The sequence below is a fragment of the Pantherophis guttatus genome, chromosome 2, assembly GCF_059756535.1.
Source record: "Pantherophis guttatus breed Tessera chromosome 2, ASM5975653v1, whole genome shotgun sequence".
Taxonomy (NCBI): Eukaryota; Metazoa; Chordata; class Lepidosauria; order Squamata; family Colubridae; genus Pantherophis; species Pantherophis guttatus.
The window spans coordinates 183926735-183939441 of record NC_142064.1 but is presented as its reverse complement, the minus strand read 5'-3'; the positions used below and the strand labels follow the sequence as shown (position 1 = coordinate 183939441).

The 12707-nt window shown below is 37.6% G+C and overlaps 1 protein-coding gene across 4 annotated transcripts in view; it reads right to left on the bottom strand.

Annotated features, from left to right (window-relative positions):
- Positions 1 to 12707, bottom strand: part of SH3PXD2B (SH3 and PX domains 2B) — a 129972-nt gene that overhangs the window by 103664 nt on the left and 13601 nt on the right. For all 4 annotated transcript variants that reach the window (XM_034405576.3, XM_087887409.1, XM_087887408.1 and 1 more), the window contains exon 2: positions 273 to 353. In XM_034405576.3, coding sequence (XP_034261467.2) covers positions 273 to 353 — 81 coding nt within the window. The remainder of the gene's footprint in view (positions 1 to 272; positions 354 to 12707) is intronic.

Here is a 12707-nt window from a genome sequence, read left to right as displayed (position 1 = left end):
ACTTATATATTTATAGGAAAGAAGTCTCCTGCTAGCCATTACAAAGGAAAAGAAAACAGCTGAGCAAAAGTCTGGAGACAAATAGTGTGAATTATTTTTGTATCAAGTCTAAAATAGCACCCAAGGCAGTAATATTAGGCCAATAGCTGCATGCATGTAAGTATAAAAGATGTTGCCCTAAAGATACAGTGTGAGCACAAAATCAAGTAAAATAACATTACCACTCCATGAAATGAAAATTCCAGTCTCTGAGAGGAATTTAGAAATCTTACCTGCAGATCAAAGAACTTGCTGTAGCGTCGATAAATTGCCTCTGTTGAGCCATTGGACCAAGTGACCTTGATAATGTACACCTGCAGGAAAGAAGACATATGATTTAGAAATATCAGGTCCAACTGGACAAGCGGATCATTGAGACACTAAGTGTTCAGTAAAGAGCTATTTTAGAATAAATAACCTAGTCCACAGAAGATACCACAAATTGGGCAGCAATTTGCATGGGTTATTTGTACAAAAAGGCTATATGTAGAACCAACTCTGGCATCCACAGAGAAACTGAAAGACATCCGAGTTGAACGCAGAGAACATATAAAATTCAGAGCACATTTCTTGGTCAAACAAATTACTCTAGTTTAGTAAATACTTCTTTTTGAACAGACGGGAGGATAGCATTTTCCTTTTCAGACAGACAATCCTTTTCAGAATTTCAGGATGCACCCAAAGTGACTTTATGCCACTTCTAAGCATCTAAGTAAGATTTATCGCCACAATCTCAGATTGAAGCCGGGGCTTCAGTAGCACATCTCACTTTGCTTTATTGGGAAGATAAAGATATTGGGGAAGAAAGACTGGATTTATTTGCTGCCAATTTGTTCTTGCCTTTTGTCATTTATTTCTAGTATTAACAGTGGTCCCCCTCATAGCTTCATGGTCAGAACCAAAGATGATTTCTGAGAGGGGGCAGCATGTTTTACTTCTGGTTGCATGATAATGCAGCAGATCTATAGAGAGCAACACATTTTAATGTGTTTTAATGAGTTAATACATTTTAATCACAATGTATTAAAGAGTTTCTAGTGGGTACTAGGTACATAGTTTATCATTGTGATGGCAAGAGATAATTATTCTGTCACTGCTCAAACCCTCCTTTTATTTGAAAACCATAAAGTTGGGGAGAACTTTAGCTGAAGTTTGACTTTTTCTTCCAGCTAAATAAAGCCTCCTGCAAAGAAAACACTCTATTTGACAAAGAACTTTCTATGAAATTATTTAATATAAGATGAAGCATGACAAGTACTTCGCTATCCTTTGTAGTACTGCAGCATTTGTATTCTTGAGTCATATCCAAGTCCTGAGGACATACAGTTAAACTCCACAACAGCAACTTTTGTCTTCCCATAATCCTAAAAGTGTGAGTGCTATAGAGACTCTGAATGATTTAATTGTCTTTACAGCAGAGAAAAAGAATAGAAGCAGAATCAGAAACATGTTCCTTAGGGAAAATTCCCTAAGCTAGTTCCCACCCACTTGCAGACTCTGCTATCTGGGATAACTAGGGAGTGTTTAGAGATCAAAGACTTTTAGACTTGGCAATGCTGACCAACATTTGCCTGCTTTTGCTGCACCACTATTCTGCTGACTGTCGACTGCCAGCAATGCAGCAGTTCGATTCTCACCAGCTCAAGGTTGACTCAGCCTTCCATCTTTCCGAGTTCAGTAGAATGAGGACCCAGACTATGCTGACTCTGTAAACCGCTTAGAGAGGGCTGTAAAGCACTGTGATGTGGTATATGTCTGAGTCCTCATTTTACCGACCTTGGAAGGATGGAAGGCTGAGTCAACCTTGAGGCAGTGAGGATAAAATGCTTGGCAGTGAGCTGAATTAGTCTGCAATACTGCATTCTAACCACTGCACCACGATGGCTCCTAATATCCTATCAATATAAAGATAGGATATATCTTATCTAAATATATAAGCAGAAAAGACATCTTAGAGAGCCCATTCATATTTAATTAGGTCCTTAGCCCACATAATGCTCCCTAGAAATTTTGTTCTCTTCCTCAGCCTGTTCTAAATACTTAGATAATTTAGACAAGATATATCCTATTTTTATATTGATATTAGGTTTAATTCTCCCAAAAACAATTCCTTTTGCATCAGAGATAGACAACATGAGAGCTCCAGAAGTTGCAGACTACAACAGTGACAATTACTTTATGTAATTTATGTAATAACAGTAACAATTACATCTATGATGGTGGAGCTGATAGGGCACTGTTTACCTTCTCCTATAATACACTCAGCTGAAAGGGAGCCACTTCTGTAAGTCATGAATTTACATTCCAACATAGATAGGTTCCTAGCTATCAGGAAAACACATCCTAAATTAGATATCCTCAACTGTGATTTAAAATTTTAAAATTAGAATTAAAATTCTAATAATCTCCAACTAGTGTTTCGTGGCTCAGAATTGTTGATGTCCCACTTCATTCAAATAGATTGCATTGGATTGTAAAAAGCAGCCCTGGTGAACAGCAACATTAAATTCACTTCAGCCACAGAATCTGAGTAGAAGATTGAACTGGGGATTTATTCCAGAGGAATAAGATTGGCAGCTGAGCCCAGATATCATGTGTGAGAGAAAGAGGGTGAGGACAACCCCTCCCTAAAAGCTTACATAAAATACTGTAGATGCAGACAGTAGAGTGCTCAGTCTGGCAAGATTTCCTCTATAGGTGTGAAACAATAAAGAACTCAGCTTGGAAGAACTGCCACGTGTCATTCTTGGTTCTGGGCCACATACATTGTTTTGAATTAGTACATTTAGAATGTAATGTTTGTCTTTCAGAGACACAAATAAACATGTTAATCATCCTCAGGATTTGCTACATATTTTTCACATTTAAAATCTCCCCTAAGGGAAGGCAATATTCCCACAAAGGAATATATTTTCCAGTGCTCCTTTTCCAGTAAATTCCTTGGTCTTGGAGGAGCTGCCTGAAACTTTAAGTGTCCTTCCCCTCCCCCCCGCAAAAAACAAAGAAATGTAGATGTCCAAGGCTTTTTCTATGGTCAAGGTGTGGTAGATTCAAATCAGAGCGACCTTTCCAAATTATAATGAAAAAAGTTTTGTCTTGCCTTGTGAGCCAGAAGAACCTAATCATCTTCCACTGATTATGACTCCTGTTGCTGTGTTCTTAAAGGTAGAAATGGAGCCTCTCTGAAAATATTCTATGTGGACTGTATATGTATTAAACCTCATCCAACCAAGGAAATGTGATGTGACCTTTATTAAGTGATGGATTAGTCCTACCCCTAGTACTGGGGTACTTTGCAGAGCTTGCACTAAAAGTGTTTGCTGCCTCATTTTTGCCTTTTCTTTTTGTACAAATGTAGCAAACTTTTACAGAAGTACCAACATCTCTTTAAACCAGAGGTGGGGAACTATGGCCGTTTTATGACTTGTGGACTTCAACTGTCAGAATTCCTGAGTCAGCTATGCTGGCTCAGGAATTCTGGGAGTTGAAGTCCACAAGTCATAAAGGGCCATAGTTTCCCACCTCTGCTTCAAACCCCTAGACCACTTCTCCTGGCTTGGCTACACAGAATCGTGTACAAAATGTTTCTGGATTCTAATTGCTTTGAATTTGATTTCCTTTTCTCTTCTTGTGAAAAACTGTTCCTTTCATCATTTCAGAAGGCTCTTGAGCTCAGAACACCCCCCAAAGAAATTGGAACAGCCTGTTTTGTCCTTGAAACAGCCATTCCACAAAGTGGGACGTTTGAATTCTGAAATGTTTTGCCCACTTTTAGTTATGCGTTTTTCACAGCTGGAAAACGAGATGCTCGGCCTTGATTTTTCCAGTTGTATTGCGAGGACAGCCCAATCCCTTCTGCATTCCCCATACAGGAAATGAATTGTACATTTTTGTTCTACTTTTTCCCACCTATCTTACACTGCTGTTGTATGTCCACCTTTGATCTCTGGGATGCTGAGATCAAGTTTCTCCCTATAACTTACTCTTTGTTAATGCTTCAGCCTTTCCACTCACCTGGCCCAAGAACCATTTTCACCCTTATGTATACATGAAGACAAAGTATTCATTCTGTATACTGTACATACATCAGTCGTATGTTAGCTTTCCTTCTCTAAGGAAACATAGTAAACATAGTCAACTAAACATAGTAAACCATGTTTAAAGATGGTTTAGCAAACAAAATACTTGAGCTGGGGTTATGCAACTTGCTATGCAAAATCAATCAAACCACATTATGTTTAATAAGATGCAAATCCAACTTTTGTTCCTTAAAGTAGATAGGAAGCATTCTTGATTTCTCAATTTCAGGAGAAATGATTAAGCTTTGCTTCTAAAGCACTGCAAACCAAAAAGAATAATAAAGGAAATACTTAATTAAAAAAAAAAATTCCCAAGTGTTTAACTGTTTTCTCCTTCCTTTCCTTTCCCATTTTTTCTCTTGTGCACGTCTGTATATTGCGAGTGTTTATTTTCCCAGGTTCATTTTCACTGTTCTCAGCTTTAAATAAAATCTGCCCCTAAAAGCGGTTTCCATAAATCTGATTAAAGACTCCTGAGAAAGGAAAGGCAGCAACTGATACAGGCTTTCCCAGACCAATGGAATATTCTCATTCCCTCCAGGGCAGTCTGCCAGAGACTATCCATTACTGAAACGCTATCAAATGCTTAGCAAGCCAACCTCCATGGGCCAAAGGCCTGCATGATGTCATCACATTGGCTGCTTTGCAACAGGCCTTTTTGTGAACCAAGTGCATCCTGGGATTCCTTTGGAAAGGGATGGAATACCCTTTTTTTTTAAAGCTAGAGAGAGCCTCAGCATTCTTGAGCACGTTATTGTGAGTTCTTGGAAAGAAATTACAGGGGGAAAAACGGGAGGGGAGGGCTTTTCTTGAAAGCTCTTCAATTACCGATTCAGTATATATTTCATGCAGGCTGAAACTGTAGGCTGATTCACACTATCGGCATTTTGAGAATTCCATTTGAGTAATGGGGTGGGGTGGGTGAGAAACTAATCACACAATGAGCATTTATTCAAGAGTGCCAACACAAGGGGCACATGCACTAGGATGCATATACCTCACAAGCTGACCTTCTGGTGTAGAAGAGGACAGCAATGTACGAAATACAGTGTGAGCTGGTGAACTTGTGTGAGCTGGTATTATGAAGCATCACCAGAATGGCAAACAAATTTGAGTAAACATACACTATTTATATGTACATATTACCATATAATATGTGTACATATTTACTGTAATAGAAATAGTCAAATTATTTAAAAGAGGTAATAATTCTAAAGACACGCATTCCTTTCCAATCTGTGTCACTTTATAGAGATGAGAAAATAAACAAATACACTTTGAAGCATCTTTGACTAGGAGTCCCCAACCCCTGGCCCGTAGGCTGGCACCAGTCTGCAGCATGCAGAAACTGGGCCGCAGAAACAAGCAAAGTCCCATCCATGTGTTGCCTGCATCCATGGGATGCAGGCAACACATGAAACCACACCCCCTCGGGTCTGCAGAAAAACTCCATGGAACTGGTCCCTGGTGCCCAAAAGGTGGGGGGCCACTGTCTTAGATGGTTCTCATATGGTATTTTCCATCTGAATGAAATGAACTGAACTTTACCAGACCCTGGACAAGATCCAAGGAACTGGACAGACAGATCTGTGTTTCTAAGATAGCTTTGAATTTCCATTTTGATCACAGCAATCCCTACAGCATAGCAAAGGCCATTAAAAAGGAGGAGTTGATTATTTACAAACAGTCTCACTGGGCCCATTTTAGCCTATGGGTATACTTCAAGTAGGTCTTTGGATGGCAGCCATGATGTTCTTCTACAAATGGCTTAACTAGGTTTCTGGCTGGTATAATAATAATTATTCATTTTATAAATTATTCCAGGAAACAGAGCAGGCTTTTAGCCTGCTACCCCCAACATTTCACTATATGCCTAGCAGGGAGACAGACCAATAAAAAGTGATGAATTATACTGCCATGGTTTCTTTACTAAAAGACTGAAATAAATTACATCCTGACAAGGCGACCTCTTCCCTCAGCAACATTTGATTCAGATTTTAATCCTAGAGGAACACAGTAATAGAATGACTACAACAGTGTTTTTCCCCCCTGAAAATATGCTGATTAAAAATGCTTTATTAAGCACGAGAGTTTCTTGGGTCAACTCCAGCACAGGAAAAACTCTTCAGCCCATGTCAGTTGTGGAAAGAAAAACAATGGACACCACCAAGGGGATTACTCTGCTCCAAGTGAGATCATCTCACAGTGAACACACACCTTTGCAGCGGGAGAGACCTGATACTGAGTGATGCAATCCTTAAACAGAAATAGCTGTTTTATAAAGGGCAACAGGTCACTTTTCTAACTGCTTCCTTTGTGTAAAGACTGCAGAGTCCCACACATGGTCTGGGAGAGGCAGTATTGCGATACACTTAATACCAATCACATGAGTATAGCTGAAAGTCCCTAGAAACTAAATTTTGATTGCTAGATTATTTGGTTTTTATTCCACCTTTATTATTCTTTATAAATAACTCAAGGTGGAAAAGATACCTAATACTCTACCCTACTCCCTATTTTCCCCAAAACAACAATCCTATGAGGTGGGTTAGGCTGAGAGAGAATGATTGGCAGAGATTGACATTGACAGTGGACCAGTCAACAAAGACCTTTACTGCTGTTCCAATAGGAATGTGAGCCAAGGAGTTCTTTCTAGGGTAGCATGATTCCATCAGGAGCAATATATGGAAAATCCTTGGAACCAGTGGGCTTCTTACTCTGTCCTGCTGGGATACAACTGCAGCCTTTATGTCCCACTCAATCTTTTATGGTCATCAAGCCCTAGATCAAGACTTCTATCACATCTCCTCTCTGGCTTGGGTTCAAGTTATCCACTGTCTGTTCCCAACCAGGGGTTGTGGAGGGGGGGATTAGTGCTTTTGTCACATCTTGGCTAAACTAGTGCAATTCATGCTGCATGTGGTTGCCCTTGAAGGCAACTCAGAAGTTGAAACTGGCATAAAATATATCTGCTCCCCATTTAATAAATTCCCCTGTAATTATCAACACTTATGTGCAAAAAAGTTAATTGTAACAAGTTATATTTATTTTTGTGCAATCATATTTATTTTCATCCTTCAAGAATCTTCATGCATGTAGAGGCAGAAAAAAAAAATAAGGAACAGCATGGATATTTGATTTGATTTTTCAAAGATGACTTGGCTGTGTTAAACAGTCCCTTGTTTCAGTTTCTGTCTGTAAAGAGGGAAGAAAAAGAGCCTTTTAGACAAACAGCTGGCAAGCAGATTGTTCCATACAGAGATTTTCTTTGACATATTGAGAGAAATAAAACTGGGGGAAAAAAGCTGAAAGAAAAAAAAAAACCTGTCCAAAATGACAAGTTGGACTGCTGGAGAAATGCAAATGGAATTTGTCCAACTGTAACAGAGCTGTCAAGGAAAAAAGGGTCGCTCAAGCAACTTGGTGCAAAGGAAAGAGTTGACCTAAAATATCTCTCTTCTTCCTCCACTTTTGAAGTGGTGGGCTCATTCCAGTAACAATTTACTCTTCAAGGTCTTCTTAAGGGAAATTAGGAAGCAGCATGAACGAATAGTATTGTTATCAAAATAGGAATTAGTTTGCCTAAATCTTCTGGAAATGAACTCAGGGACTTTGATCAAATCAGTATGTGACATCAAGCTAGTGCTAACTCTTAGTGACATATATACAGGGCATCTCCAGGACGATCTGTCCTTAATTTGGCCCTGCTGGTCTTCCAACATTGCTCTTCTAAACAAGTCCATCCATCTTGTTCTTGAAGATTCTCATCTTTTCTTTCCTTCCCTATTTCCCAGCACTATGAACTTCTCAAGAAAACTAGGTATTTGAATAACACATCCCAAAACATGATAATTTGAACCTGATCATTAGAGTTAAAACTCTGGATTGAGTTGTACTACAATTTTTTTCTTTTCCAATACCAAAGTTCAAAAGCATAAATATTCCTTTTATTCTGCTTCTTCAGAGCCCAATCTCATAGTGGTACAGGAAAGCCATTCATTGCCTGCCCGATTCTAATCTTTGTAAGAATAGACACATCAACATCATCTGAATATATTTTCCAAGTCTTTATTGTTGTGCTATTCAATGCTAGTCTGCAACCTATTTCTTGTCTCTTAGTTCCTTTATTACTGATAGTTAGTCCTAAAAGGCAGAAACTATTCACTACTACAAAATCATTAATCATTACCAAAATCATTAATACATTAAACAACTGTCTAAAACAAGTCTAATTGATACTATTTGCTCATTGAATACATTGTACCAGAATACTGTTATTACTATATCCGTTCTGATGACTCTTCTTTGTTTTTCATATCCTGGCCATTACCATAAATGGTAGGATCTTCTGATCAACAGTGACCAATACAGTCCATTTCAACTCATGGGTATCTAAAAAAATCAATTTCAGTTTATTTGCTGCAGCTAACTTTGTATATGATTTATCTTTACAATCCTAAAAGTTTCAGTATACCGCTGTAGGATGTGCAACTGTTCAATTCAATGTAGCAAGCTGACTTCAACAAGCCATGTGGGTTAGAAAACAGAGATCCTATGTTTTTTGTAAGAGATGAAGTTTCAGTTTCCAAAAATGCCAGATAAGAAGTGTCCCAACTGTACCATCATCTCAGAATTTTCATACCGTAAGAACAGCTTCATAGCACCTATTCATTATCTGTTTATACATTTGAAAACATATACAATGCCAGCAGTTATTAGTATTGCATTGGGCAGGTTCTATTATTTGTATCTGACTGGCCAATAGTGCTAACATGCTTGGTATGAGACATTTCTGAACTGTCTAAATCATACAAGGAGCCTTGGTGGCACAGCAGACTAATGCACTGTTAAAGTAACACCAGCTGCCTGCAATTACTGCAAGTTCAAATTTCACCAGGCTCAAGGTTGACTCAGCCTTCCATCCTTTCGAGGTAGGTAAAATGAGGACCCGGTTTGTGGGGGCAATAAGCTGACTTTGTATAAAAAAGAACACCGCTTTGGGGGGGGCGAAAGCCCTACTAAGCAGGTATATACAAAAAGTATGAAGGCTATTGCTTAACGCATTTTAAGCCACCCTGAGTCTCCGGAAAAGGGCGGCATATAAATTGAACCAATAAATAAACAATAAATAAATACAAAATTCACAATGACAAATTAGGGAATTTTTGTACTAGATATACCCATCAAGACCCTGAAGCATCATCTCTACCTCATCTAGTAAAAAAAAAAAAGTCCACAGGAATAGAAACCAAGGTTCTCTAATTTCCCCCTTTATGAAGAATTACTTTCTAGTAGTAAAGGCATGTCAAGGATACAATGAGCTATTCAACTGAAAATGTGCATTCCTGCAAGTATCACCCACAATTGGCATCTTATAGTCCAAGGACTCAGACTAAAAGCAAATCATTGGAAAAAGAACTGACTCTCTGCTAAAAAAACCCAAAAAACCCCAAACAAACCCAAATGGACGTTCACAACTGGAAAAATGTCAAGACAATACAGTGCTGGAATGTGAGCCCCACATTCTCCAAGTCTAAAGGTATTCAATAAGGTACTAGAAAAGAGCTGAGGAAAATGCATAGCTTTGGTGCTTATGATATCATTGGATTAAACCTACAAGAACTTCAGCCGCCACAGCCCAGAGGCAAAACAAAAATCCAGCGCGGTAAGCAAAGGTATGTATCCATTAAGACATGGAATGTCTGACCTATAAATCAACACAAAGCTGATGATGCCCAAGCAGAAAAGTCAAAATTTAACATGCTGGGAATCAGGAAATTGAAATGGTCTGGGATTGGCCACTTTACATTAGAGGAGCATCAATTCTTCTACTGAGGACAAGAAATTTGGAAGAAATGGACTAACTGTTGTTATTAACAAAAGGAAGTTAGTCAAGAGTGACAGACGACTCAATTTGAGTCCACGGTAAGCCAATCAATACCAAACATTACAACTCAAACCACAAAAGTGAAAGCTGAACAAGTCTATACACCATCTTATCAAAACAGCACCAAAAAAGCCATGCTAATTATAGGATCTTGGAATGCTGAAATTAAAGTAAAATAGCATCTGAAAGAATGAGAAAAGTTGTCACTGGTGCATAATACAAAGCAAGTCACAAACTAATAAACTTCTTCCCATTTTGTTATAGCAAATTCCTTCTTCCAACAACTTAAAGATTGATCTTCATATGGAAATCAACTGATGGGGAACAACAAAATAAAATTGAATGTATGCTATGAAAGCAAAGATGAGAACTTTCAGGCAGCCAGCAAAAACAAGACTAATTGCAGCTCAGATCTTCTTCTAAAATTTTATCTTCAACTTAAGAAAACAAAAACATGAAACAACAAGATATGACCTCTTTCATTCCTTATCATTGCAGTGAAGATAAATAAGAGTTGGTACAAATACACAGAATAACTTTAGAAAAAGTATGTAACATTGATGATATGGCAAAAGTTTTAATCACTAAACTAGAGTCATGAATCCAGGAACGTGAAGTTAACTGGGGTCTAGAAAATATTGCATACAACAAAATTGCAGAATTGGATGAAATATCAGCAGAATTATTTAAAACTATGCAAGCCAGAAACCACAAGTAGTGTTTTAACTGCACTCTGTTGCCAGAAAGCAAAATAATGGCCAAGTGACTGGAAAAAATCAATTTATAATCCACAACACAAAACTGTATTAAAGAAGGCTCATAGCACTGAACAACTGCACTTATCTCACACACTACTAAGAGAATAATGATTACACTGTTAACATTAATTGCGAAAGAAATAGTGAAAGAGTTGCAAACATAATTATTACTTTTGTCTCATTAATTACATAAACACATTTAATCATAACAGTTTGTAGGTAATCTTTAAAAACATAGGAAAGTGGTCATCCTTCCTACTAAAAAATGTGTATGACAGGTAGCAAAAATGGAAAATGGGACAACTAAATCAAAATGAAGCAATCAAATGAAGGAACTAAATCACTCAAAATTGAGAAATCCAAGATTGCAAACTCTCACTTTATTTAACTTTTTGCAGAATACATCATGAAAAATATTGGAGTAGAGAATCAGGAATTGTATCTTTAATTAAACAGAAACTGTAATTAAAATTGCTGGGAGAAATATTAATAATCACAGATATGTTGAACCTGATGAGTGGAATAGAATGGAATATTCTTATTAGCCAAGTATGATTAAACACACAAGGTATCTGTCTCTAGTGCATAACTCTCAGTGTACAAACAACAAAGTGATAAATCATAAATTGTAAATAAGATACAATAATAAATCATAAGATACAAATGACAAAATTATAAATCACCAAGGAAGGTTTAATTCCTTGTTAATAGAAACGAGTACAAAAGCCATTGTACAGTGGTACCTTGGTACTCATAGTTAATTGGTTCCAGGAGGTACCAAAAATGATGAGCACCAAACAATTTTCCCATAAAGAATAATGTAGTGAGTCATAAGGCAGCTGACATCGAACAAGTTCTAGTTTGTGTGTTGAGTACCAAAAAAACAATGAGTATTGGGACAAAATTTTCACATCAAAATGCATTGAGTACCAAATTCAATGAATTTCAAAATAGTTGAGTACCAAGATATCACTGTATTTAATTCAATAGGGTTTTTTTAAAACCAAATCTACAATTACAGATAGTCCTCAACTTACAACCACAATTGAGCCCAAAACTTATGTTGCTAACTGAAACATTTGTTAAGTGAGTTTTGCCCCATTTTACAACTTTTCTTGTCATAGTTGTTAAGTGAATCAGCACAGTTGTTCAATTAGTAACATAGTTATTAAGTGAATCTGGCTTTCCCATTGCCTTTCCTTGTCAGAAGGTTGCAAAAGGAACCACATGACCTGAGGACACTGCAACCGTCATAAATACATGCCAGTTGCCAAGTGTCTGAATTTTGATCATGTGACTATGGAGATGTTGCAAGGGTTGTTAGTGTGAAAAATGGTCTTAAGTCACTTTTTTCAGTGCCGTTGTAACTTCAAATAGTCCCTAAGCACACTGGCAACAAAGTTACAGTATATATTTTCAAAGTCAGCAGTCTTCCCATAAAACCATATGAATGTAAAGACTGAATGAAGAAAAATGATGCCTTTAGATTGTGTTGCTGGAGAACAGTGTGGAGAAAAGGTTGGATCGCAAGAATAAATCCTTCAATAGAAATGAAATAAAATCAGACAACTCGTTGGAAGCTCAAATGCTACAGCTTGGTTATTTTGGACAAATAGTGCAAAGACAAAAGTTACTGGAGCAGACCTCAATGATCAGAAAAATCTAAGGCAATAAAAAAGAGCCACTAGTATAGAAGGCAAATCATTAGACATCATCATGACATAAGCATGAGTTTACAGGAATAGTCAGTCAATCTTGGTGGAAAGTTGTACACTGTGTTATGAAGAATTGGGAACAATCAAATGACCCAGCAACAATGCTGGGAGTTGCTCCTAGTGAACGCCGGAGTGAAGACTACATAATTTGAGGTATAATTTAAACAAATTAGTAAAAGGTTATATCTGTGCAGGCTTGCTTATGCATAGAATTGAAAGATTTGGACTG